Source organism: Delphinapterus leucas, chromosome 12 (genome assembly GCF_059928025.1).
Source record: "Delphinapterus leucas isolate spDelLeu-1000000601 "Yukka" chromosome 12, BTC_Dleu_Yukka2, whole genome shotgun sequence".
Classification (NCBI taxonomy): Eukaryota; Metazoa; Chordata; class Mammalia; order Artiodactyla; family Monodontidae; genus Delphinapterus; species Delphinapterus leucas.
The window spans coordinates 93,687,217-93,714,084 of NC_143140.1; the positions used below are offsets into that span (position 1 = coordinate 93,687,217).

Sequence of the window (26,868 nt, forward strand, 5' to 3'; positions counted from 1 at the left end):
TACCAGTTAGTTATATTACTTGTATGTCAGATTAAGCAGGACGCACGGTTTTAACTGAATTAAACCCATCTGGGCTCTTATCGCCAGCTGCTTTCAACCACCCTCAACTCCAGCGAGCTGTGGAGGAATGAGCCTGAGGGCCCCCAGCCCCGGGTGGCGGGGCAGACGCAGCCGGCGTGTCAGGAGGCCCCGCCACGCACACCCCCTTGTACCCCGCGTGGAAGCGCACCAGTCCGGCTTCACAGGGCTGCGTGTGGCTCAAGGAACGCATCCGAAAGCGCTTTGAAAGCGGTGTAACGCCTCTGAAGGAAAGAAAAAGTGACAGGAATGATTCAGGGGGGACAGGCTAGCTGAGGAGGTGCTGGAACACAGACCCGCCGACGTCAGCCCTGCGCCTGCTGCTCTCGTCCACTATTGCCAGGAGATGGGAAACCGTGCTCACGTTCACGGTGAAGGTTGAAAAACTCTAACTAAGTGCGTGATGTGACCTGAGGCGTGAGGACTCTGCTCTCAGGACGCTCTCGGGCCGCGGGTCCACCCCTGCCCCGCAGAGCTGGCTCCCCGGCCAGAGGTCAGCCTCCACTCCCGGGGCCCAGCGCGGCGCTGGCCACCAGGCCGTCGACGCGTGCTGTGGGCCTGCAAGCCCCACGGCTTCCCTGGAAACAGCGCAGACGTTAGCTGACCTGCCTCGGGGGGAAACTCAAGCCCAGGATGCTTCCGGGCAGCCTGCAGTCAGCTAGTTCGGGGCAGTTCTAGGCGCAGTGCTGGGTGCCTTTTCTAATATCTGCCCATTGCAAGAGCGCATTATGAATAGCTGGGAACGTGGATGCCTTCCCGAAACTGGCCCCCAGCTTGTCACTTCCCTAGCCATCTTAATCATTTTCAAGGAGCTCCACTTTTCACCTGTAATTGACCTTTTAGGGATATAGTTCTTCAGTTTCTTAATAAGGCATTTAATCATGCTCATTTGACAAATATTTAAATCATTTATTGCCATTAATTTACAGCATTTCAATATACACACTGCATGGAAATACAAATACCTTTTCAAACACTGGCAATGTGATTTTAGCTATGTGGCCAGCTGCCAGCTGTCTCATGGTCATTAAACGAAAGGTCAGGATTTCTGAGTACTTAAATGCTGATGGTTACAAATTTTGTTCTCTTCGGTTTTTCATTAAGTAACTTCTCACAGATAACATACATATTACTGCAGACAGAACCATCACTGGGGATCATTACATTGATCGCATATGTGAGCTGCGCTTTCTGAAGAGAAGTAAAACATTCAGTACTTGAGTGGGTTTGGGAACTCCCTGCTATTTCTAGAAGAATCGTCTGGTTAGTAAAAATAGCATTCCGCATGTTTCTCTTAGCAAGACTATCCACTAGGGTGGACTCTGTGACGCAGCAGCAGCTGGCAGTGCCACTCCTTCAAGAAGCCGGTTCTTCATTTTCCATTGTTATGCTGAGGCATTTTTAGACATCCTGGGAAGGAGCACAAAGACAAATGCAATGAGAAACAAAACTTCACCGCCAGCCTCGAAGGCCTTGGAGGGCTTTAAGAAGACACCTTTACGTTAACGTGTATTTCAACTCACGATGTCATAAGAACAGTAATACCCTATTTCATGCTAATTTTCATGTTTGATAAGTGAATTCTCATCGCACTGTCTCAACGGCGCAGTCGCTTCTCAGCGTATTTCTGCTCTGCATCGAGTCTCCCCAGCTGCACAGTCACAGCCCGCCCCACGACAGACACAGGCGTCCCCAGCTCCTCAGAACACAAAGGCTCAGCGGGATCTACTTACTCGTGCCGGAGCAGCCGTCCCCCCTGGGTGAGCTGGGCTACCTCGTTGGTGGCGTGGCAGGCGAACAGCAGCCAGTTGCGAGGCTGCACCTTGTAGGCGAATCTCATGAACGTCAGCGAGTAACAGCAGAGGGCTGCCAGGGACATGCAGGACAGTGACCTACAGCCTCCAGCTGAGGGCTGACAGGGCTCAACTGCCTCAAAAAAAGAACCTCTTCTGCTAAAACCTTTACAGATGATGAAAGCTATTGCTCAGATGCTTCCACGAATGGGAAACTCATCAGACGGGTGGCTCCCCTGTTAGGCATTCTGTTACTTATTACTTAAACAGTCCAAGAAAGAACATAATGGCGGTAAACTGACATCAGTTCTAACCTCCTTTTCTGTCCCCTAGAGTGGTTTATAGTCCCTTATCTGAAAGAACTGCTATTTAATCGCCTCCACGAGTTTTATGTTCAAATATCAGGATTTCAAGTAAACTTTAAGATACCTTTTCCACATAAAGTTCAAGAGGACACACTCCTTAACTAGGGGGACTACATCTGAAAGGCAAACGGGACCTTAACAAATACTTCCAACTACAGTAACCCTTTTCCTTCCTTACCGTGAGGAGTAACACCCATCAATGACGTCAGGCGCTTTACGTTACTTTCTAATAGTGACTTTAGTGTCTGGTGCTACAAACTTGAAATGTAAGCAGGAGCTGTATTATGCTATAATTTTATAGATAAAGATCCTCCCAATTATTCAAATCTGCATCCTTACCAAATGTCATCCGCCCACTGATAATCTCCGGAGACTTTTTCATGTCATTGATGGCGGCAATGGGAAGACCCCAGTTGGCTACTGGGCCCCAAAAGTGCTGTAAAAAAATGAGGGGAGAAAGAAGAGGAAAAGTGAAGACAGAGCATGAACAGCTACAACTTCTCTTAAACAGTGACGTGCAATGTGCGGTTAACTGGGGAAGGTTACCGCGCAGGCGTTCAGTGTGCAAGTACGGGCCTATGAATCAGCATTTCTCACAAGGTGAGAGCCCCAAACCAGAAGGGATCAGACACTTTACCAAGGTCCCTACCAGCTTCCAGATCACAACTAAGTAATCTCAGACCGTCCCGTTTAGAGAATTTTCAAATGAGATTCAATTCTTACACAAGTCACTCTTGCTACAACTTAAACCTGTTACGACCATTCTCTGTAATGTAACGTTTAAATCTATCAAACTTTTTTCAAATTTTCATTAAGGTATTTATTTGTCAACATCTCTTAAAATGCAGACCCTAAGTTGGATACTTTTTCTGAAGAAAGTAACTTAATAAGGGAAGAACTTGCTTTTCAGTTCATACGAGCTATATGAAGATCAGAGAACCTAAAAATCTACACTCAGACCCCCAGATAATGAGAAATTAAACTGAAAATTAATTTTGAAGCAATAGGAACAGCCTATATTTAAGAAATGGATCAGGAGTTTCTCATGTACGACCACGGCCATCCCAGGGTACCGAAATGAAGTTGTCCACGTTGAACAGTAGCAACATGCAATTTAGTTTAACTTCTGAGGTTGAAATAAGTCCAGGGGCTTTCCCCCTTAAATTAAAAATTGTTTTATTTATGTACGATTTGCAAATAATGCTTTAAAATATGAAGGAGGGAGAGTTCCCTGGCGGTCCAACGGTTAGGACTTGGTGCTTTCACTGCCCTGGCCCGGGTTCCATCCCTGGATGGGGAACTAAGATCCCGGAAGCAGTGCAGCACGGCCAAAAAAAAAGTGAAAAACAAAAAATAAAATAAAATATGAAGGAAACCACACACTGTTGGGTGAAGACCCTTTTCAGTTATCAGAACATTAAACAGTGCTTTATTTCTGCCTATCAGAGCATTTAAGATACACGCAGACTGCAAAGTACCTTTCTAGACCTGCGTTTCTAACACTGACCAAGAGTCATTAAAATCCAAAAACGCCGTAAGAATGAGAAACAAGGAAATGCAAGAAAAATAAGTGAGAATTACCTTCGTCATGATTTAAGAATATTTTGAAACATTTACATAACGTGTTTAATGTAAGCACGAGGCCTCTGCCTTAAATAGCTATAAAACTGTCAGAGCTGTTCTACTGCCAGCATGGTGAGCACTGCAGAATCCCACACCTGAGTGATGGGCGCCGCACCTCAGGCACAGTTGGTAAGGATCTTTGAGGTTCTGGGGAGGGCTATTTAGTCCTCCTGCTTTCAGACTGGATTCTGTCTCAGCTACTCATTGCTGACACTTGAATGTCTCTTGTACCTAGATGAAGCCTGGCCATTTTCCTCCTTCCTCATCCTCCAGACCTCTGGTGATGGAGTATCTATCCCTCCTCACCTACCCGCCTGTTTCCCCTCCTGTCCTTTCCTTTGTGTCCCTTCACTTTCAACTCTCTGTTACTCCAGTGATGTTTCTCTCCTCCTTTTTTTGGCCACGTCAGTCTATTCCCATCGCTTGGCTGTTTAATCACTTCCCACCGCTCTGCTCTACTCTGCGCGGTGGCCCCCAGACCCCCGCATTACGCGCCCCCTCAGGGCTGCCCTGAGGCGCTCAGCCGTGCCAGGCGTCTGCGCTCACAGCTGCGGCCAGGTAGTAAGAGGCCACGGCATAAATCTGAAACCTGAGGCAGCCCGGGGGACTTCTGGTCACAAGACAGTATTCAGAGTTTTACTGTGGTGAGTGTAGGGTTATATGAAGCAGCGCTCTGCAAGTTAAGGGCTATATATACACTCGTGATTATAAGCATTGAGATATACTTGAGACAGTTCATAAAAAGAACATAAAAGGTAAAGATAATTTCAACACTAGTCACTAAAATATCTAACCACAGAAAGTTAATAATACATCTTTTCTATCGAGTACAAGACTCGAGTTCTCACTTCCCGTTCCCGGAATACATGTTTGGTCTGTGCTCTGTCAGACATTCATCAGTCAATGCACTGGTCCTGCAGAGAAGTTAGTGTCCAGAGTGGAACCGGAGGACCGAGGGGTCACTGGAGGTGCCCTTAGCCCGGGACCCACAAGGATGCGGCATGATGGCTGTCTCCTGTCCATACTCTGTTAATGCCGAAAGCCTGCAGAAGCCTGATATGAAGTAGCGACAGGTTCTTACCGTACTATTTTGTGAGGAGTCACCGAGGTTCAGACAGGAGAGACATGAGGGGAAAAAAAAAAAAGATCAGATGCTTTGAAAGATTTCGGTCACTTTAACCTCATACATGCGTTCAAGTTTCAGTAACAGAACTACAACACTAGCAGCACATATTCTTTTCTTTTCCTTGAGAAGATCTAGTGATATTAGGTCAATAACTTTGACCTACTGAAAGTAAACCTTAATTTTATGAAACGTAAACTTAATCCTTAGAGTGGAGCTATCCAACAGGAATATAATGCAAGTCACGAACAGGAGTCACATGAAATTTAAAAATTTCCAGAAGTCATGTTAACAAAAGTGAAAAACAACAGGAGTTAATTTTATTATTTATTCCAACATTTCTAAATATTTTAATTCAAACACGTAATCAATAACAACCTACTGATGAGGTATTTTACATTCTTTTTCGGCACTGAGTCTCCGAGATCCGGTGGGTGTCGACACCGCTGCACAGCTCAGCTTGGACTGGCCACCCTCCACGAGCTCCCCTGCCACCTGGGGCTTGTGGCTCTCAGACTGGACAGCACGGGCTTATAGGGGGCATTTCTTTGAAAATGACAAGTTGGAGAGAAGCACAATGCTGCAGAATTCTACCAGCAACGGACTTTCCATTTTTACGTACCAACAGGCTCTCACCAAAATGTAAGCTCCTAAAAATAGGCGTGTAATTCCATATTCTGTTCACAGCTGAAACTCTGGCCCAAGTGGTGCCCAGAATTCACAAGGCACTCAAAAAATGTTTGCTGAATGAATGAAGAGAAAAGTCTTCTAATGTTAAGTGAATTGTTTTCCTGAATGTTAAAATTAATACCATTCAGAAATACGTCGAATTACTTTTACTTCTGAGATGGCAATTCTTCTTTTCAGGATATAGCTTAATTGTTCTGATAAGGCAAACTCTTAAAAGTGTAGCTCCTGAAAGAATTACTGAAATAAAATGATAAAATCCTCTATGCACACTGTCTCGTCCAAACAGCTCCGCTAGTTGTTTTGATGTAGAGGTCAAGGGGGTTCTAATCTCCAGCATGAGAGTAGTTGTTGACGATGCTAATAATATACTTCAAATAGGTTCTGTTATGAAATACGAACAGCCTAGAAAGAGTCCGTCTTTCAATGTTAAGTGCACTGTTTTAATAGATAATGTTTCAACTGCGGTAACAAATTACGTTGCCAAGATTGTATTTCACAGCAAGTCCAAGCTGAGCACAGTGTTTGGACGGCAGAGAGGGTGAGTCCCTTATCAGGTCAGAGGGCAGGATCCAGTAGTTTATGGACTATAGTCACCTGTGGCGTCACTCTCCTTTGTTCAGGATCTGAACACAGGCCTTTTATTTATCTATAAATTACCAATGGCACATTTTTTTCCTACAAAAATATTTTAAAAGATGTGTTTCTTAAAATCGAAATTGTCAGCTCGGAGATAACTGAGTTTTCAATTCAGGACTCTTTCCTTGAGTTGTGCAATAGTTCAAATTCTACCCTATTTTACAACAGGCAGCTTATAAAGGAGTGCGAAGGAGGAGTAACTTCTGCCATCGTACCCTGCTCAATCCCAAAGTCCTATGTGAAAGTGACCGCAAAAATAATGTTGATCACATCACTTTAATAGAGGTTTAATGACGATAAGCCAATCTGAGGATAAATTTATTCTAAACATCCCTGGGAAATACAAAAAGCCACAACTCAGCATCCCTTAATTCTACGTCAGAACTGTGTCCAAAACATGCATCAAGTACTCAGGCAAAAAATCTGAGAAGCATACTTGTGCAGAGCCAAACTGGACAAGAAAAGCTTCCTAGTATGTATTAGTTTCTGTTCCAAAGAAAGATAAACTTATAAGCAACACAAACTGCAGTTGGCGGACAATAATGTTAAAACTGTGTGGAAAATACCCTTGACTTTCTCTTTGTTCGGTATGTTGCCTGTATTTTATTTCAGTGAAGGTTAAAACAACCTCAAAATGCATAAGGGTTTTCTTGGTTCACTTATGACCTTGAATTCTTGTGGAGGAAAAACCGATCTCCGCCGTTAAGAATGATGATGGAGGTGACAAAGGAGGATGACTACCCTGAATAAACTTTATCCTCTGTTTCTCCTTAATCTGGAATACTGTTTGTTTGGCTCCAGGTTTCTTCTAAGCTCATTTTTATTTTCTCAGTGTCTTCTCGGCATTGCCAATCTGTTTCTTCCTTTCCTAAAATTACTGGCAGTGACTGTTAGCTTTCTCTGAAAGTACTGTGAGTAATTTATAACTTGCTTACACAGTACTGGAAGGATCTAAGTGGCAGCCCAGCATAGTCTGTTTATGTCATCACTGAGAGCGGGGTAAGGCTTGGAGACGCTCTAGACTGCAGTCCTCCTACAGGCTGAAAACGCTCACTGCCATTTCAGTTATGCTCAGCAACTTGTACCTCATTTTCTAGCCCAAGTTAAAATGAGAGGGAGTTTTAACAATCAGAGTGTGCGATATTCAGCTGTATTTAGATGGTCAAAACTAAACTGGGCGGCAGAAAAGAGACTCCAACACTTCCAGTCTCAGTGACTCTCTGAGGCCACTCACATGCAGGGAAGTAAGGCCAGGGCCGGGAATGCAAGCAGCAGGGCAGAGAAGGGAGGCAGACACAGGAAAAGCAGGCGCAAACAAAGTACCTGAAACCTTCTTTTCAAAACCACTTTTGTGCATAACCATTTCCCTTTAAATCTTAATGTCACCTTAATGACATTCCTGTTTTGGCTTCACAGGTTTGGCATCCAGAGGGTCTCAACTTTTCCGCCTGGTTTGGATCTGTTTTTCCATATGGCAGATGAAGTGTTGGACTACCTGATGTCTGAGGTCCATTCCAGCTCTAATATCCTATAACTTGTGAAAGACTCCCTGTTTTCCACTGCAACTTCTCACTTGGGTAGTAAATACAAATTCTTAAAGCTCTCCTGGAAACTAAGAAGTTAAAATAACTTAGAATAGATAACCTCATTAACTGGAGAATATTCACCGCCAACAGCCGACTCACTTCGGATTTACAAGAGCATGCTGACTGATTAACTGATTTTCAAATACTCGTGATCTAGGTTCTACCTAAGGAAGCATTCTTTGCACATATATCCAAATACATATGTGCACGTATACCTCTGTTCACTTCTCTGAGGGAGGGGAGTAAATCTCTAGGATAAATACACACAGACCTTGACCGACTCAGCCACTAGAACATACATCCTACCTCAAAACTTAGTCGCTCGTTCTAATTTATTTTTCTTAACCAAAATTCAGGAGGGAGAATAAGGGCAAAAAAGAGACAGCTATCTTCTTTTACTCCACCAATAACGTATGTGAGGAAATAGCTTATTTAAAAAAACAAAACAAAACGATAATAGAGATCCAGGAGGTTCTTGATTCAAGATTTTCATTAAAGTAAGTAAGAAGAAATCAGTGAAAGGAAGGATGGAAGGCATCAGAAGGAGCACTGGGAGCCCAGGGATTAAACATGGAATACTGATAACAATAACAATAGAACATTTACTTTTGTAATATACACAGCGCTGTGCTGTGTTGTCAAACAGCTACCAAAGCCCCAACACCAAGCAATTTGTCCAAGACTACACAGCTGGAAAGCAAACGGGCTGGGCTGCAAACCCATCATCAAACCCATCACCTATAGGTGTAATACTACTGCCATCGCTTCCAACAAAAACTGTCAGGAATTACTTAACAGTTTAATACTAAGACCCAAGTTAAATGCCCCAGTTGTCCCAGTAATGCCGTTTATAGCTGTTTTTTCCCATATCAGATCCAATCAAAGTCCACACACTGCCTTTGGTTACAGCCTGTTCTTCTAACTCCTGTTCCTCGATGAAAAAAAAAAATCAACATTTTAAAATACACTTGGAAATTCACTTTAGTAAGAAAGACATTTCAGTCTTATCCATAAAATGTAATTGACAGGAGGTTATAATCTATGTAAAATATGACTTTAAATCTTTGCTAAAAACTTCAACTATGTTGTTAATAAAATGACTTTAAAAATTCTAGAGCAGCTCTAGTTTGGAAAACCTCTACACCCCTTCGGCAGGCTATAAAAAGAACGCTAGAGAGCTTGAGTTGTTCAGGAGTGCAAATGATTGACGAGGCGAGAAGGCACAGGGCCCCGTCTCTGATTGGAAGAGAATATGAAATTGTCTCCTTATGGCTTTATTTATTTGCCAAAGCAAAGCAGGGGCCGTAAGCAAGAAGACTAGAGGAACAAACAGGGGAAACGTTCCTCTAATAAATGCTGGGGAGAAGGGACTCCTTTCTGGAGGAAAAGCTAATGAAAGAGCTGCTGCTGAGCGTTTTGATATCAGCCCAGTCACTCAATCACTGCTCTGCAGGCTGGCATGAAGTCCCACTGCTGCCAGGAGCAGCAGGGAAGACAAGGCCAGTGGACATCTCACTTCACCTGTTCAGTCCACAGAAGGACTTCCAAGTCAAAATCGCAGAGCTTTACGCCTCATGAAACTGAGCAGGACCCTGCAGGGCCTTCCTGAGTACAAAAGCCCCTCTGTGTCCCCCGTTTCTTGTTGTAGAAAAAGGCTTTAGTCTTCCAGGCCTTACCCAGGTTCCCAAGGGCGGACTCAAGCAGTTACTAACGAGGGAAGTGAGGGAATGCAGGAAGAAGGAAAAGCAGTTAAGCAAGAAAAGTAATGACAGCTTAAACAATAGTTCAGCGATAAAACAGAGCCCTAGTTCCTCCTGAAGGGATACACATATCAATCTAACACATATCTTTGAGTTGTTCTGCAGGAGCTAAGGCTCCCACCCAGGTGGAGGATGGTCACTACATTCCCACCACAAGAAGTAGCCTTCAGACTAGCTGGAACCAGAAGGTTGACATTGAGATTCCCAAAATATCACCCTGTTACCTCACCACCCACCAGTCAGAAGTCCACAAACTGATCACACACCCTGCAACCCTCACTCCTAATGTGTCTTTAAAAACCCCTCCCTGAAAGCCATCTGGGAGTTTGCGTCTCTTGAGCATGAGTTGCCCCTTCTCCTTGGTTGGCAGGCGCCCTGCGGTAAACGCTGCACTTTCCTTCCCCACAACCAGTGTCAGGAGACCGGCTTTGCTGTGTGTCGGGTGCACAGACTCAAGTTCTGTTCAGTAACACTCACACTTAAGATTTTAACTTTTCCCATATCAGTACACTTTTTAAAATGTTTCTGCTACAAAAATAGCAAGATATACTAGAAATACGTAGTGATTTGGGGTTTCCAAGTATTTTCACATCCCTCATCTGGTTTAATTTTCTCAACAACCCAACCAGACAGGGCACTGTCATTAAACCCATCTCACAGACAGGGTAACAAAGTCCACTGGGATTGCCTGCTGGGGAATCCCTCGGCTAGAAGTCATTCTTCAGAATCCTAGCTGGATGTCCTACCAGGCAGCACTATTCCTGGACACTGCAATTCTCTTTTTTTCCTCATTTAGTCAGAGCTTGATACAATTAAAGCAATACTAGAAAAGGCATGTAAACATTAAAGCTACATGAACTTAATCTTCGAAAAAAGGTTAGACCATATATCAAAGTATTCAGTTGAAATACCTGGCTCACAGACACCTGTCTAGTAAAAAAAAACATACATTTAGAAAAGCAGGGCTAACTCTCTTCATTGAAAATACATATATTTTACAAATTCTTCTTGTGTAATAGAACGCTAGGTAATCGTCAGCATATTTCTAATACGGATACGACTTTATTCTTAATTACGTCATACAGTTTTACCCTTAGCTGTACTTAACTATTAGGAAGGCTCATACAAAGGAGAAACATTAGTAAAACCTAAGGTAATATTTGAAGTCATAGAGAAACTTGACTGCAGGGACTAATAACACAGCCTCCCATGACCACTTTCCTCCGATCTCCCCAACACGTTACTCTGATACATACACTGCTCCGCTGTGCTAAACATCTATCCTAATTAACCACGGTCCTATGCAAGTACACAAAGTTCATGTTTGGAAAGCCAAGGGTGAAGCTTCTGTTTCCAAATTTACCACGTGGCAGACGATTATTTTTCTTACCCTACTGCCCTTTAAAATTACAAGCAAGCAGTATTTGCAATAAAATTCAGAATTTAAAAAAATAATCCTTTTTTTTTTCTTTTACTGGTAAAATGAAGCTGCCTTCATACTGTACCCTATGGATAGTTATTTCTCCTCAGCTGTCATCACTTCACCTCTTTACTACACTAACCTGTTGAAAAATACTGCAGCCCTACACTAACCTAGGTTTTAAAAAAAATCACACAAAGAAAAACTAAAATGTATACACCTAAATAAACTATATTAAGACGGTTTTAAAGTTATATTAAATAAATGAAATAAAAAGCAAGCATCTCAAGATTACAGGCGAAAATAAAATACAGAAAGTGGGACTTCCCTGGAGGTCCAGTGGTTAAGACTAGCGCTTCCAATGCAGGGGGCGCAGGTGGTCCCTGTGCGGGGGCGGGATTAGGACCCCGCCTGACGAGCGGCGAAGCCAAAAAATAAAATAAAACATAGGAAGTAGGCTTTTCATCCCGCCACTGCCCTTTCTTTCTCATTGAAAATAAAGACTTCATGGAAAGCAGAATATTAAAAAGTATGCCCTTGGTTGGCAGAATATTCGTATGTTAGATTTGATTCCGTCCCACGCTTGACGTCCTGAAGCTGCGAAATCCGAAGGGCGAGGTCGACCGGGCAGGCTCAGTGCCCTTGTCGCGGAAAAGGAGTACCTGGGGCTCACCTTCCACCGAGCGATGCCGGGACGCGCCCTCCCAGCCCGCGCCCGGGGCAGGTCCGCCGCACACCTGGGCACACACCTGCCGAGCAGGTGCAGCGAGCCGGAGCCCCGGCCCCACTCGCCGGACCGGGCCCGCTCTCGGCGCCCGCCCGCGCCGGGGTGGGGGTCCCCCCGCCAGGGCTCCGGCCCGCCCCGCTGCCCCACTGTCCGGAGCCCCAGGCGCCACTACCCCGGGACCCCGCCCGGCTGCCTGGACTCCCGCCCCGCGGCCGGGAGCCCCAACCCCGCTGTCCGCAACCCACCGCCCCGCCGCCCCGGAATCCCCGCCCCGCTGCGCGGAGCCCACCCCGCTGCCCGCACCCTCGCGGCCCCTCGTCCCGGCGGCGTCGGCTCCGCACCCCGGACCCCTCGGTGGGTCCGGCTCCGGGGACTCGTCACCTCATGAGGTAGTCCCGGAAGTCCTTGCTCCGGACATAGTCCGCCGCCTTCCGCACCAGCGCGCCCGCCATGGCCGTGCCAGACACCAGGCCGCCCGCGGTGCCCTCGGCGCCGCTCCTCGGAGCCCAATGACCCCCGGCGGAGCGGACAGCGCGGACACCACAACCGCTCGCCGGCGAGCCTCACGACAGCTCGGCCCCACCGTACGGTCGCGGCCCGCCACCTGACTCTGGGCCAATGAGAGGGCGCAGGGCGGGAGGCGGCGGCACGGATTGGCTCGCGCTCGCCGCACACCTCCTCCCCGCCCCTCGGCCGCGCGTGGGGGCGAGGCTTGCTGCCGTAAAACGGCCGGGGTCCGGCGGCGATTGGCTGGCGGTTGCCAGGCACCCGCGCTGGCGCGCTCCGGGCGGGCAGATGATTGTCCGAGGGCGCGCGGGACTGCCCGCCGCCCGCATCTCGTGGGCCTTTGCAGCCTCCGCGAGCCCCTGCGGCCGCCCGGGCCTGCAGGCTCCAGATTGGAGGTGGGCGCCGGGAGGAGCGCAGCAGCGGCGCGCGGGCTGCGTCCGCAGTTGCCGCTACACGTGCCGGAGAGCAGGTCCGCTAGCTCTGGACCAGCGCGGGAACCGCAGCGCCACGTGTGGGGCGCACCGCGTGGAGAGGGAGACGTGGGAGGCTCCGGCTGTTAAGGGCTTTGTTTTGTTTTTGTTTATTGTAAATGTTTTACCCTGGCCAAAACTGTAGACGGCTGCGTCATCTAAAATGCCCCGGATGAGAGCATGGGGGCAGAGACCCTTGGGCATCTCTAGCAAGGACTTCAGTTGGAATGTAAACACCATTATTTTTGATATGGAAGGATTGGAATTGAGTTACGTATCCAGCAAAGGGACAGAGTGAAATAAATCGTGGTGCATCCATTCCATCATCGAATACTATACGGTAGTTTAAAAGAATAAGGGAACTATGTGTGCTGATATGGAAAGATCTTTAAAATTTATAGGGAAAAAAATCAAGGTGCAGAATCCTGTGTGAAGTATGCCAGTCATTTGTACATAGGGACAAAGAAAGTATAAATTTGTCTCCAAAGATAGAGGAGAAATGTTAGTGTCTACCTGTAGGGAGGGCTAAGGGGGTGAGGGATGGAGGGAAACTTCACTGTATACCCTTGTTCCTTTTGAAGCGTGTAAAATGAACATATGCTGTCTATTCAAAATAAAAAGCATTAAAGAAGAAACAAAATGCCTTTGAGAGTTAAAATAGCAGTCGTTTCATTGAATCAGATTTATTTCCTGTTAGGCTGTCTATGGGTCACACCTAACCTTGATCTTCTGTGAAAGTATATCTTAATACATAATGTTGCAATCCCATAATAACACCAGGAAGGCCGTTGGATTCCACTGGTGCTTTATGGTGGAGAGAGGAATGTACGACCTAGAAGGACCAAAGCAGTCTTTATTATTCATAATATCATTAATACCTCCCATTTGTTGACCAAGAGGCACTTTATTTATTTATTTTTGGCTGTGTTGGGTCTTTGTTGCTGCGCATGGGCTTTCTCTAGTTCCGTCGAGCGGGGGCTACTCTTCGTTGTGGTGCGCGGGCTTCTCATTGCGCTGGCTTCTCGTTGCGGAGCACAGGCTCTAGGCACGCGGGCTGCAGTAGTTGTGGCACGCGGGCTCAGTAGTTGTGGCGCACGGGCTTAGTTGCTCTGCAGCATGTGGGATCTTCCCGGACCAGGGCTCGAACCCATGTCCCCTGCTTTCGCAGGCGGATTCTTAACCACTGCGCCACCAGGGAGGTCCCAAGAGGCACTTTTCAAATGTAATTTCTCCTCCTCACATCAACCCAGAAGGTGGGTGTAAGGAAACTGAAGGGCTTTTTAAATAAAACCAAACTGTGTCTGCCCCCTGCCATGTGAGAAGGGGCTCCTGGCCCCCTGCCATGTGAGAAGGGGCTCCTGGATCTCAGTGGTTCAGTCTTATCCCCTAATGTTTTTCTTTCCCTCATGAGCAGTGGTTCTGAAACTTGAGCTGTCAGAAGAGCCCCCAACCTCAAAGCCTCAGGAGGTCCAGAGTGGAGCCCTGAGCCTCATTGTCAAGTGACAGCACTTGGAGGAAGGCTGCTGAGGTCATCTGTCCCAATTACTGCTGTCCTCTCTCGGCTGGCCTCGAAGACTCAGCTTTCCCATTTGGGCCTCAGCTGGGCCTTTGAGCTTTCCATTGGTTTCCCATTGTGTGGAGGAATGTCAACTGGAGTATTTAAGTATAGGAATATACTGGATAAAGGAATATATAAATGTCCTACTAAGTAGCTAACCTGGGATCTGAACCCAGTTCTCTTACTCTGAGAGCCATACTTTCTCCACTATTTCAGATGTTGGGACAAAGAGGATTTCATGTTAATAGTATCTTTGCTGCTTTAAATATGGAGCAGGCAGTATGGGCTAATGTATAAGAAAACATAACAGTAGATAAGAAACCCAGCTACATTATTCCTAAATCTTCAGAAAGGCCCAACCCTCCGTGGTCCCTGCACGGACAGAGTATGGGAGGTGAAGATGCAGACGTCACTGGCTGCTTTGAATCCCAGGTTTGCGAAAGTGACTGCAAAGGCCTAGCAGTGAGTGGGAACCCTCATGCCCATCCAAGTCCAGGAAAGGCAGTCACCGCCGAGGCTGCACTCTGAGCTTCCCTGTTGGCTGAGGAGCAGACTGTGAGCTTTGACAGATTGCTGAAGCCAGAGGTTGGAGGGAGGCGGGCCCCGGGTTCAGAGCACCCTCATGGCCAGCTCTGTTAGTACAGACTGTGTTTTACATACGGTGTGTGCAACGGCAGTGCTTGTGCTGTAGAAGGGCGGGGATGTCCCCTGGCTGGGTGTCCCGTGGAGAGCTTCACGGCACGCAGCTCCGCAATGCTTCGTACAGAAGAGCTTCCATATGGTATAAACAAGCTGTATTTTCTCACCTAAGTATCAAAATAGAAAAAAAAAATTAAACAGTAGGTCTAATTATGAGCTGACACACTGAATTCCACAGGTCACAGATCATATAATCTGTTATGATGAAAAGAGGAAACATCTGAGGAAGTACTTAGTGGATGATAAAAGTGTCATAAATGTAAAGAGGTCTTGTTTTTGTCCTTCTGCCCAGTTTTCTTTTGTCCCAACACCTGCCTTTCTTGGGTTCCGGTTAGGCAGGCACGGGTCAGTTTGGTTAACTTAGAGTAAACCAAGCAACTCCAGGACTTTGACGAGAGCCATGACACTTAAATTCAAAAGCCAAAGTACCTTTTTGAATCTGAAGGCGTAATATCTTAGCCAAGTTAGCTCTTCCTGTCTGGCCTGAAATTAATCCGCTGCGCTGCCCCCAGCTGCGCTGCCCACAGGGCTTGGAGAATGAGATTCCTCCCAGGTTATGTTCTAGTGCTGAGGTCAGGGAAACCACACACTTCACAGGCCAGGAGTCTTCACTCTGCCTAGCGATTCAGTAATTTGCTGGTGAATAAATGGCAAAGAAATAAAGAAAATAGAAACATCACTGCTTTGCCCTTCGTGTGGAAATGTGTGACTCAGGCAATCATCAACGGACAGAACCCATCCACGGAGAGGTGAGAGGAGCTGAATCCTCCCAAGGTGCCCGGGTGTCACCCACAGTCGCTGGCTGCTGGTCACGGGGAAACAGGCTCCACACACCGTGGAGACGGACAGCTTTCCCCAACTCCTGTGTCCTCTGGAGTTTTTAGGGGGAAATGGTGAGAGCAGTTTTCTAGGTCAAAGGTTTTCAAAAACTTACTTGAATCAGACAAGGTTATTTTTTTCTGCAGCTCTTCCGAGAGAGCCTTTACTAAGCTCCCGTGAATGAGAGCATAAAAGGAGCTTATTCTACGTAGCATTTCCCAAACTTCCTTAACCATGAAGCCCTTTCGGAAGGAGCATCTCATGGACTGTCCGTCCGCCGGGTCCAGTGTCCGGGTTCCTGCCTTCCAGCCCTCCGAGCCAGGGCGTGGCGAGGAACTCAGGCCTTGCAACCAGGCGTATGCTCCCACTTTTTAGCTGGCAAGTTATTCAAACCCCCCAGGCCTCAGTTTTTTAATCTATAAAGTGGAACCAATAAGTATCACATCATACACGTTGCTGAGTTTTTGTTAGAATTAAAAGGAATGGTGTCTGTGCAAAGCCTGACACTGTCAACAGTAGATTTCCACTTCCCTGCATCCCCTTAGGATATAAATGTCCAGTTCTCCTTCCCTGCGTCCCCCTTGGGAAGGGCCTGGGCTCCCGCCTGCCCTCCTGTCTTTTGCTACTGTGTTCTTTCTTTTATTATCATTATTATTAGGGAGAGGTTGTACCTTGCACCACCCTTTAATCCTCTGAGCATTATCTACTCTCCTGAAGGACAAAGGTGGAGAGAGGTTATCTGTGTGGATTTCTGTCCTTGGAGGAAGGTCGGAGGGGTCAGAGCTCGCCGGCCGGGGTGGTGGTGGGGGGTGGGGGTGCTCATCTCTGCTTCTCCTGCACGATCATTTGGTTCTGTATATGCGGAAAACCAGGTTGGGGGAAAACCAGGTCCACCCAAAGGGTAGCTCCCAGCTCCGACCCAGGCTTAGCTGGTGGTAGGACCCTGCAGGGGGAGCTGGCCCTGAGCCCTGTGAGGGGCTCTGGGGTAGTGGTTACAGGGGCCTGGGAAGTCCTCTCTCATCTCCAGCTAACACTGACCTGAAATTCTACCTCTGTGAGGACGCTCTTGAAGACAGTCGGTGTTGTATTGACAGAACAGGAAGCCGTCCTTGGAGGGTCTCCCCCTGGCTAAACACAGACAGGCTGAGTATTGAAAAGAATGACTACAGACAATGGAAACATGCATGCGATTTTGTGAGTTCACGACTGTCAAGAAAAAACAAAAAGATAGATGCACCACAGAATGGGAGATTTTTGTAAATCATACACCTGACAAGCGACTTGTATCTAAAATATTTAAAGAACTTTTAGAACTCAATAATACAAAGAACCCCATTAAATAATAAGCAAAGGATCAGAATAGACATTTCTCTGAAGAAGATGGACAAATGCTCAATAAACGCATGAAAAGATACTCAACATCATTAGCAATCACGGAAATGATCATCAAAACCATAATGAGATACCACTTCACACTCTCCAGTATAGCTACAATCAAAAAAATGGAAAATGGTAAGGATGTAGAGAAATAGGAACCCTTGTGCACAGCTGGTGGGAAAGGAAAATGGTGCATCTGCTTTGAAAAACAGTCTAGCAGTTCTTTGAATGATTAAACACAGAGTTACCATGTGACCCAGCAATTCCACTCCTAGGTGTACACCCAAGAGAAGTGAAGACATACATCCTCATAAACACTTGTATACGAATGCTCATAGCAGCCCTGTAAATAATAGCAAAAAAGTGAAAACAACTCAGATGTCTAGTCAGCTGTGAGGAGGTAAATATGGAATATCCATAAGATGGAATATTGTCCAGCAATAAAGAGAAATGAAGTTCTGACAGGTGCTACAACATGGACAGATCTTGCAAACACTGCTAAAGTACAAGAAGCCAGACACAAAGGAACACATGTCCTGTGATTCCACTTACGTGAAGAGTAGGCAAATCTGTAGAGACAGTAAGTTGCCTGGTGGCTGCCTCCGGCTGGGAGGGTTGGGGAAACAGAGATGCTAATGGGTCTACGCTCTCCTCTTGGGGTGATGAAAATGGTCCAACATTGGTTGTAGTGATGGTTGCACATCTGTGACTATGCTAGAAACCATGGACTTGTACACTTTTAAGGGATGAATTGTAGGATATGTGAATTATATCCCAATAAAGTTATTTTTAAAAACTTAACAGAAAAAAAAATCTTTAAAAAGATGCACAGAAAAGCAAACAGCAAAAATCCTGAAACCCCTTTGTTATAATCGGTACACCAACTTTTGGTAATTAAAGGGGAAGAAGCATTTATCTGTATGAACTATTTCAGACAGCCCTAGTCATGAAGGAAAGCTCTTCTTTTCAGAATGAGTCCAGCTAATAAATATGAAGGAATGGCAGAATTAAAAGAACAACAGTCTGTAATCCCAAGTGAAATATTGATTCAGACAAAGATCATCAAGGACGCTAACCCTGTTCAGTAAAGGAACGGGAACTGGGGCTCGCAGGGCAGCAGTGTTATCCCAGGGATTATTTGCTGGTCTGAAAGGGGAAAACGCAAATTTGCAAGGAGGGATGCAGCTGGACCTACTCAGCATCACAGCTGACTCTTAAGTGCTTCCCGGCAGCACCTGGCCTACAGTACCCCCACCCCCCCACCCCGCATCTTGAACCTGAATCCGATTAGGCACGTGGGTCCGTCTTCGAGTTCCCAGGAAATGAAGGTGCTAGAGGAACTAGTCAAGGGAAACTAGTGAGGGAGTGACCCAGCTTCTCCAGTAAGTGGAACATTTTAATAGGACAACAGGACAACGGAAGCCCTCTCTTCCCTGGCCTGAGGAAGGAGGATGGTCCAGATCAGCAGTGCCCCGTACAAGTGTAACAGGAACCACAACCCAAGCTCTGAGTATTTCAGTAGCCACATTAAAAACGTAAAAAGAAACTGATAAAGTTAGTTTTGATAATGCATCTATTTAGCCCAATATATCCAAAATATTATTTCAATATATAATCAATAACATATATCACTGAAATATTTTATTTTCTTCTTTTGTACTGTCTTCAACATCTGGTGTGTATTTTACACTTATAATTAATCTTCATTCAGATGCTAAATTTTCACTGGCAATATTTGATCTATATTTAAATTTCATAACATTTACAGTTTAAAAAAGTATATTTACACACCCAAGTTGTTCCAAACATACTGAAAAAATTTCCAAAACTGAACCAAAAAAGAAAAAAGAAAAGAAATCATTTTCCTTTAACCTTTGCATTTGCATTGACAATTCAAAATTACATCAGTTCACTTTAAATTCACCTACTCTTGTTTCAACTCAGTCGTGTTAACCTTAACGTCAAAGGTTAGTTATTGCCCGACTTCCCTGGTGGCGCAGTGGTTAAGAATCCGCCTGCCAATGCAGGGGGCACAGGTTCGAGCCCTGGTCCGCGAAGATCGCACATGCCACGGAGCAACTAAGCCCATGCGCCACAGCTACTGAGCCTGTGCTCTGGAGCCCGCGAGCCACAACTACTGAACCTATGTGCTGCAACTACTGAAGCCTGCGCCTAGAGCCCGTCCTCCGCAACAAGAGAAGCCACCGCAATGAGAAGCCCGTGCACCACAACTAGAGAAAGCCTGCGTGCAGCAGCAAAGACCCAACACAGCCAAAAATACAATGTAAATAAATTAATTTTTTAAAAAAAGGTTAGTTATTGCCTAAATGGAAAAGCATCTCTTTAGTTTGAGGGTAGTTTTTGCAGTTAATTTACATAATGCTGTTTATTACTATTAAAATGTTCTGCCTATGTATTCATGTTAGGAAAGCTTTGTAAAATCATTATTATTGATCTGTAGTCCAAGAATTTCAATTGCAAATAAATTCTCATACCTGTCTAGCTAGGACACAAATGTGAAAAAGTTCACTTTTTTTTAAAGAAATATTTTTTTATTTATTTGGTTGTGCCGGGTCTTCGTTGCGGCATGCAAACTCTTAGTTGCAGCATGCATGTGGGATCGAACCCGGGGCCCCTGCATTGGGAGCGCGCAGCCTTAACCACTGCGCCACCAGGGAAGTCCCCCCTAAATTCACATTTTAAGTGAAGTTTTTAAGCTTCAGGTTTAGCTCATTCATATGCAGTGTGATGCTGGGGAGAAAACCCAAATCACACAGCTGTTTGTTGCCTTTGATTACTGAATATTTGGCCAACAGTCCCTTTATTTCAAGAAATCCTTGAACTGGAGGTAAAGTAGGAGTAAAACTCTGCCAGTGAGCATTGGCACACATCATTACATTCCTCGTCCTTAATGGGTTCTTTCAACAAAACCATCAAACTGAGGATGAGTCATAGCACTGGCACATATTTAAGGAACAATTAAAAGAAAAACTATTTATGACACTCTTTGCAGTGTCTGCTTCAGAAAACCGGATGCGAATATTTTCAATACGCATCATGCAACGGAACAAAGCAATAAGAGAAACATCAGTGTCATGTTTTTAAATTCCAGGGACTTCCCTGGTGGCACAGTGGTTGAGAATCCGCCTGCCAATGCAGGGGACACAGGTTCGAGGCCTTGTCCGGGAAGATCCCGCATGCTGTGGAGCAACTAAGCCCGTGGGCCACAACTACTGAGCCCACATGCCACAACTACTGAAGCCCGTGGGCCTAGAGCCCATGCTCCGCAACAAGAGAAGCCACTGCAATAAGAAGGCCACACATCGCAACGAAGAGTAGCCGCCGCTTGCCACAACTAGAGAAAGTCCGCACTCAGCAACGAAGACCCAGTGCAGCCAAAATAAATAAATAAACAATTCCCCCAAATTCCTGATTTCCGCTAACATAGTTGGAGCGCCATCCATTGTGTTAGAAATTACACCCGTTTTTTTCACCTGTAGCTGACGCTCTAAAAGACCCCAAAATGCCCACCTTGGGCTCTATTTTCCAGGCCACGAATTGGCAACAATTCTTCCTACCTTTGCAAGTCAGCTGCTGGCCTGGTACGTGGCTTCAGCCTTGGACCAGCCCATGCCATCTTCCTTCATTTCATATCTCGTTCCATATTCGACATGTTTAGGTGCGTTTTAGATCCATTTATTATTATTACCTTTTGAAAACCTAAATGATGTTTCGAGCAATTGAAAGATGGGTGTATTCTGAATACATAATATTGGCAACTTGCCACCAATTTTTCATGAATATGAATTTTCTTTATCATAACATGCAGTGCCCGCCCTGCTGTGTCAGTTGCTAGTTTCTTCGAGACACATTACAGACCGTTTCCTCTGATGCCCCATCCTGGTTTCTTCCTGTTTTACCTGCGGAACACCCCACAAGCTCTGCCAGCTTTCCACAGCGGTGCCTCATCTCAGGCTGAAGCCAGTGGGCTGGGAGCTTGGATTCTAACGGCTCCAACTAGGCCTCAGTTAACACCTCTTCTAAATGGGAACAAGGACACAGATGAAAGTAGCTGGTGGCATTGGGGCATAGTTGAAGTGCATACCCTATCAGTATAGTCACAAACACTGAAACCCAGGATAAGATCAATCAATTTCTTCAGAAATCTTTCACCCACAAAATGGGTTAAAGTTTGACTGGGTTAAGTCTATTGACTTGACCTCAAAGACACTTCCACATGGGCCATGCCCTGTGGTCTGGATTGCAGTTCTGAGTGGCGAATCTAAAAGCTAATATTTGCTCTGTCCTCATCTGTTATCCTCGGCCTAGGTCTACACTTCAAAAGAGAAGATGCAGCCTTACAGGAGTCTATGCTGATCAAGCAAACGCCAGTGTCCTGGGGTCATTTAGCTGAAGGAGGCGTTGCCTGCAACAGCAATAAGAGTTACTCTGGACATTTCCACCGAGAGAGAGAGGGAACCCGTGAGGCACCTCCCGTGGTCCCCACATGTCACGCAGCTCCCCTCCTGGGGAGAGAAACAGGACGGCCCCAACTTCACTCCACATTCCCTTCACCGACGCCCCTGAGACAGGACAGGTCCTCACGCAGCTCAGAATAGCCCAGGGCTTGAGCCTGTGGCTTCCAGGTGCCAGAGGGAACGTGCTTTTCTATTTTCACACACGGCTGGTACCGGCTGTGGACATGAAGTCTTCCAGTGACTTTGGGTGGGGTGGGGAGCGGAAGGGGGAGGTTTTCTCTATCTAGTGACCCCAGATCTTGCATGCCCCCCCCCGCCACCGTCTCTGCGCTGCTCCCATGCTGGTCCCCCTCCAGTCTCCATCCGTCCCACAGGTGCTGCCTGAGAGCCCAGGAGATGCCAGGTGGCACACCTAAGGTTCAGGGAAACTCAGACAGGTGAGGACTCTGCTCACATTCCAGCAGAGACAGAGAGACAGACAGACAGACAGACAAGGAGACAAAGAGAACGAATTAATGCGCTTCTGTCAAGCGCCAGGAGGGGGAGGCAGGGTGATGAGATAGAGCAGGACGTGGACAGGGCGGGCTAGGCGGGCCCGCTGCTGCTTTGGGTGGGATCATGGGAGAAAGCCTCTCTGAGAAGCTGAGGCCTGAATCCCCAGCAGGAGCCGCTAGGGAAGGGTGTCGGGGCAGAGGAGATGGCAGAGAGGACCAAACCTCCTTTTGTTAGAGAAACAGCTGGGAGTCGGGGTGAGGGACCGGGCTGGTCGCCCAACACAGGTGTGTCATGTCAGCTGGTGTCTCCGCCCCCTGGCATCTTCCACATGGCCTCCGGGGAGGCCTCCCGGACTGGCTGAGTGAGCCCAGCTCCTAGACAGCCCTGTGCGATCAGACGGCCCCCATCAGGCTTCTTCACACAACAGCTGTGGGCTCACGAGCGCCCGTCACCATGGACCCGCCCAGTGTCGTTTCTGCCCAAGGGGCTCGGAGCAAAGGGGGCGCGGGGAGCTGAATGCCGCATCCCCTCCAATCCATATGGTGAACCCTAACCCCCGTGTGATGGCATGTGGAGGGGGGCCGCTGGGAGGGCCTTAGGGTTAGACGGGATCATGTGGGGAGGGGCTCTTACAAGATGAAGGGGCCAGAGCCTTCTCTGAACCAGGAAGCGGGTCCCCACCAGGCACCGAGTGGGCGGGCGCCCCGACCTTAGACCCCCGGCCCCCTGGACTGTCTGCTGCTTCAGCCCCCAGCCCGAGGAATTCTGCCTGAAGGCTGATGCCTCCGGGATTCAGGGTCCTGCCCAGCTTCCTTAAGGCCTGTGCTGGTGTCAGGGTAGGACAGCGCTGGGGCCGCCCGCGGAGAGGTCACCGTGCGGGGACTGGGGTGTGGTCCCGGCCCAGGCGGTGGGCACTGAGACACCGCAGTTCTGGGGCTTTTCTCTGTCGCGCCCGAGGGGCTGGAGAATGAGGGGCGCAGGTGCTGGCGGGACCCAGTGGGCCATGAGCAACCCGTGTCTTGGCTTTGCCTGTGCCTTTGGGCGCTGCAAGTGGGGAGCGAGGGGAGAGTGTTTCCCCGGGGACACAAATGCAGCTGTATCAAGCCGGTCTGTCAGATGCCACCAGGCTGCATCGCAGGTCAAGAGCTGTCACCGCGTGGTTACCTCTCCTGATGAGCCGGCGGTGGATGAGGGCTCCTGCTACAGTGGGGAGGGAGGAGGCCCCCACGCACAGCTCGCCCAGTGGGGAATATTGATGGGGGACCGGGGACCACACAGTGAGAGCTGCCAGAGGCAGAGAACGTTAGACACAGGCCCGGACGAAAAGGAAGACAGAGTCCCAGCCAGTTCAGATGCTAGTGAGGGAGGGCGTTGGCCGCAGCAGGTGGCCAGGGAGCCACCACGGCTCTGCCAGCAGCCTTGGGGTGAGGGGGTAGAGTGAGCTGTCTCTGGCCGTGCAGCTTCCAGGCCTGCTCTCCGGAAAGTTCTGCAAGGTACTTACTCCTCTATAATAATTCCCTTTCTGCTTAAACTTGCTAAAGTGGATTCTCTTGTTTGTAACTAAGACTCCTGACCAATGTACTAGAACAGTGCCATCCAGTGGAACTTTCTGCCTTCATGGAAATGTTCTAGAATCTGAGCTGTCCAACCCGGGAGCCCTGGCCTCCTGCAGCCGTGGGGCACTTGAAATGTGGCCGGTGTGGCCACAGAACCGAATTTTGACTTTTATTTAATTTTAAGCAATTTAAATTTAAATAGCCGTGATGGGAGTGCACCCCGTTGGACGGCACGGAATTATAAACTTAAGGTGGGGTGCGCCTCGAGACTAGCAGAGAGCACACCGGCCAAGGTCGTGGGGACCAAGTATCAGATAAATAGGCTGGACTTTCTCCAGAAGAAGCTTTTCCTTTAACACAGTGAAGGGTTACGGGTGCCACTGTCTGTTGATAGAATTTTAAGCCTCAGCGTGGACAATGGGCTTGGGGGGCAGTGCTGCAGCGGGGAGCCCAGTCAGGAGGTCACTGCGGCTGCCCAGGTGAGCAGAGAGAAGCGGGGATAACGGGAATGAAAGGAAGCCCCGGCTCAGGAGGCGAACCAGCAGGATCTGAAGGTTGATGATGCGGGAGGGGCTGGGGGAGAGGCTCTGGACCAAAGGATGGATCCATCTCTGGATGGATCCTTTGGAAATGGTGTGAGTCAAAGTGTCTCCACTGAGTTCGGGGATCAGGAAGGAGCGGCAAGTTTTGGGAGGCTGGGGTGAAGACGCAGGTTCAGGATTGATGAACCAGGATGAAGTGCTTGGCAAATGTCCGCATGGCGACGAGCAGCCTGTAGTGGCCAGCAGCTTGGGTGTCCAGCCAGGGTAGGACCTGGTTGTTTTTGGAACTTAGAGCCACGCATGGTATTCTGCTTCTCCAACAGGGTTGATCCATGGAATCACAGGGATGCTTTAAAACTACAGGTATGCTCCAAATCTATTGTCTGAGCATCTCTCCTTGGTGGTTACCAGAGTCATTGATTCACAGCTATTTTCACTATCAAAGACCTTTTTTGAAATTGTTTTTCCTATAGACCTGTTTTAAGAAAGACTGTCTAATAAAGATATATTTGTTAAGTAACTTTTCTGCTCCTCTACAGGAGCATTTTAAAAGTGAAATTTAAAAAGTTCCCCTATGTGTGAGATAATTAAAGTTAATGTAAAGCCAACCAAAGCCCAGAGGAGCCTGATGTGTTGCCGTGTATGTTCCTGGTGTGTAAATCTGTGCTTCTCACACAGCTTTTGGCAACGTTGACATAGATCTCAGACGCCCAGATCTGCCGAGAGCTCAGGCTGGCAGTCCCTGACCGGGTATAAGGAACCAGGGGCAGGATTGGGGACAGCTGCCATCCCCGCACCGTCCCAGGGAAGCTGCGATCTGGGAGGGGTGCCGGGGAGGGAGGGGACACTTTCAACACTGCACTCTAGTGGCACATTTTGATAATTGCAAACTCACGGAAAGCCCTTGCTCTGTGCCCCAGGCTGTAGTGAAGCTTTGGGGGGAGGAAATGAACTCATGTGACCCTCCCTGCCCTGCAGTACCTGCCCCCCACCGCCACGTGCTGACCCACCGGTGACGCCTCCTCCGACCCTGTTTGAATTTGCCCACCGCTGCCCACCTTGTCCTCTGTTTCTCCCACAACGCTCAGTACCGTTTGAGAGCCACATCCTCTGTGTGATTTGTTTCTTCTGTTTCCCCTCACTAGGAAAAAGGCTGATGGAGGGCAGAGAGCTTTGTCTGCTTCCCTGGTGCCTGGCGAAGAGCTGGTGTCAGGAAATGTTTGTGTGAATGAACCAGTAGATCGAGAGCCGTCCGACGGAGAAACTCCCCGACAGTGGCTCAGGGCCCTGCCCTTCCTGGACGGCACTGGACACCCCCTGCGGTGGGCCCTCCCCTTACAGCGCCTCCATCAGCCGTCAGGAGGCTGAGACCCCCGCCCAGGGGTCACTGCCTTCTCCCATTTCCGCAGGGGGTCCTGGAAGGTTTTGTTGGAGGAAACGAAGTCTGGAGTCACTAGAACGTTCGGGGGACGTGGGAGCCTGAGTCCCAGCCTGTGAACTGTAGTCTGGGAGGCGTACTGACCTCTGGCTTCCTTTTGTCTAAAATGTCAGGGACAGTCGCTTGTCCGGTTCCTGTGAGGCCAACGTTTATTATTTTATCATTAATCTTCTCAAGGGCTTAGACATTAAACTTTCACTACTGCTCATATCAAAGTCTTTTAGATCGAGTTCTATGTGAGTCTGGGTTTCCTTGGATGCTTTCCAGGTTTCACTGGGGATATTTTGTAACTAGGCGAGGGTTTACGTTGTTAGCAAAACCTTAGGCTCTAAAAATGTGTTTTAAAGTTACGTGAAGAGCTTAACTCTGCTCTCAATTTCTCTTAAGCAAATCTTTTCTTTAGTCTGAACACTTACTTATTCAACTGTTATTTAGGACGAAAAACAAACCTGATCGATCCAGTTTCCAAGTCCATAAAGAAGCAGGGTTTGAAAGTCTGTGGGTTTTGACGTGTCTCCGCCTGATCAAAGTTTCCAATTTCACAATCATCTATCCCTCAGCCCAAAGCAGAACCCAGGAGAGCTGAGATCAGGGGCCAAACTGGCTTCCTATTCCCTCAGGAAAGAAAACCCCGTGTGATAAAATTTGGGGAAAACACCGAAATGAACAGAACTTGCTGCCAACAATGACGCTCCGGAGCTAAAACCACAGCTGTGATTGGAGATCGTGGCTTTCCTGTCCGAGCTCAGGTGTGATGAAAACAGCACAGTGAAGGTGGTTTCTCTGCCAAACATTTATTTGATGTCTCTCCTCACCACGGTAAAGGACAAACACGTGCCCACACTGGACGTATGTCGTAAACGAGTGTTCTTGATTTTGGATCCTGAATTATAGCCATTATCAGGGAATCAATTAAATAAAATTCAAAAGTCATGGGCTCAACATTGGAAGGTTGGTAACATCTGCTGCTGAGGAGAAGCAGCAAATCTTAAGGATTAGTGCACGTTCTGAATTCCCTTCCTGAATAAAATGGCAAGTCCCCTTGGTCCGCTCTGCTTTTTCCCTCAGAGCGCTCGCCACCTTGGCATCTACCGTTTATGTGCTGTTACTGGTTTGCTTTTTCTCCCC

General features: G+C 47.5%; 1 protein-coding gene across 2 annotated transcripts; it reads right to left on the reverse strand.

Moving 5' to 3' along the window:
• Positions 1–963: 963 nt before the first annotated feature.
• On the reverse strand, positions 964–12,376 carry MPC1 (mitochondrial pyruvate carrier 1). Of its 2 annotated transcripts, XM_089922243.1 has the most exons (5): positions 12,183–12,376; positions 7,246–7,249; positions 2,576–2,672; positions 1,812–1,944; positions 964–1,488 (listed from the first exon to the last, which is right to left on the reverse strand). In XM_089922243.1, exons 1-5 carry the CDS (start codon positions 12,251–12,253, stop codon positions 1,464–1,466), a joined length of 330 nt encoding a protein of 109 aa, XP_089778369.1. In that variant the 5' UTR covers positions 12,254–12,376; the 3' UTR covers positions 964–1,463. The 2 variants fall into 2 exon arrangements, with proteins under 2 accessions (XP_089778369.1, XP_022416617.2); XM_022560909.2 differs by lacking the exon at positions 12,183–12,376 and having other exon boundaries at positions 4,941–11,829.
• Between the last annotated feature and the right edge of the window lie 14,492 nt (positions 12,377–26,868).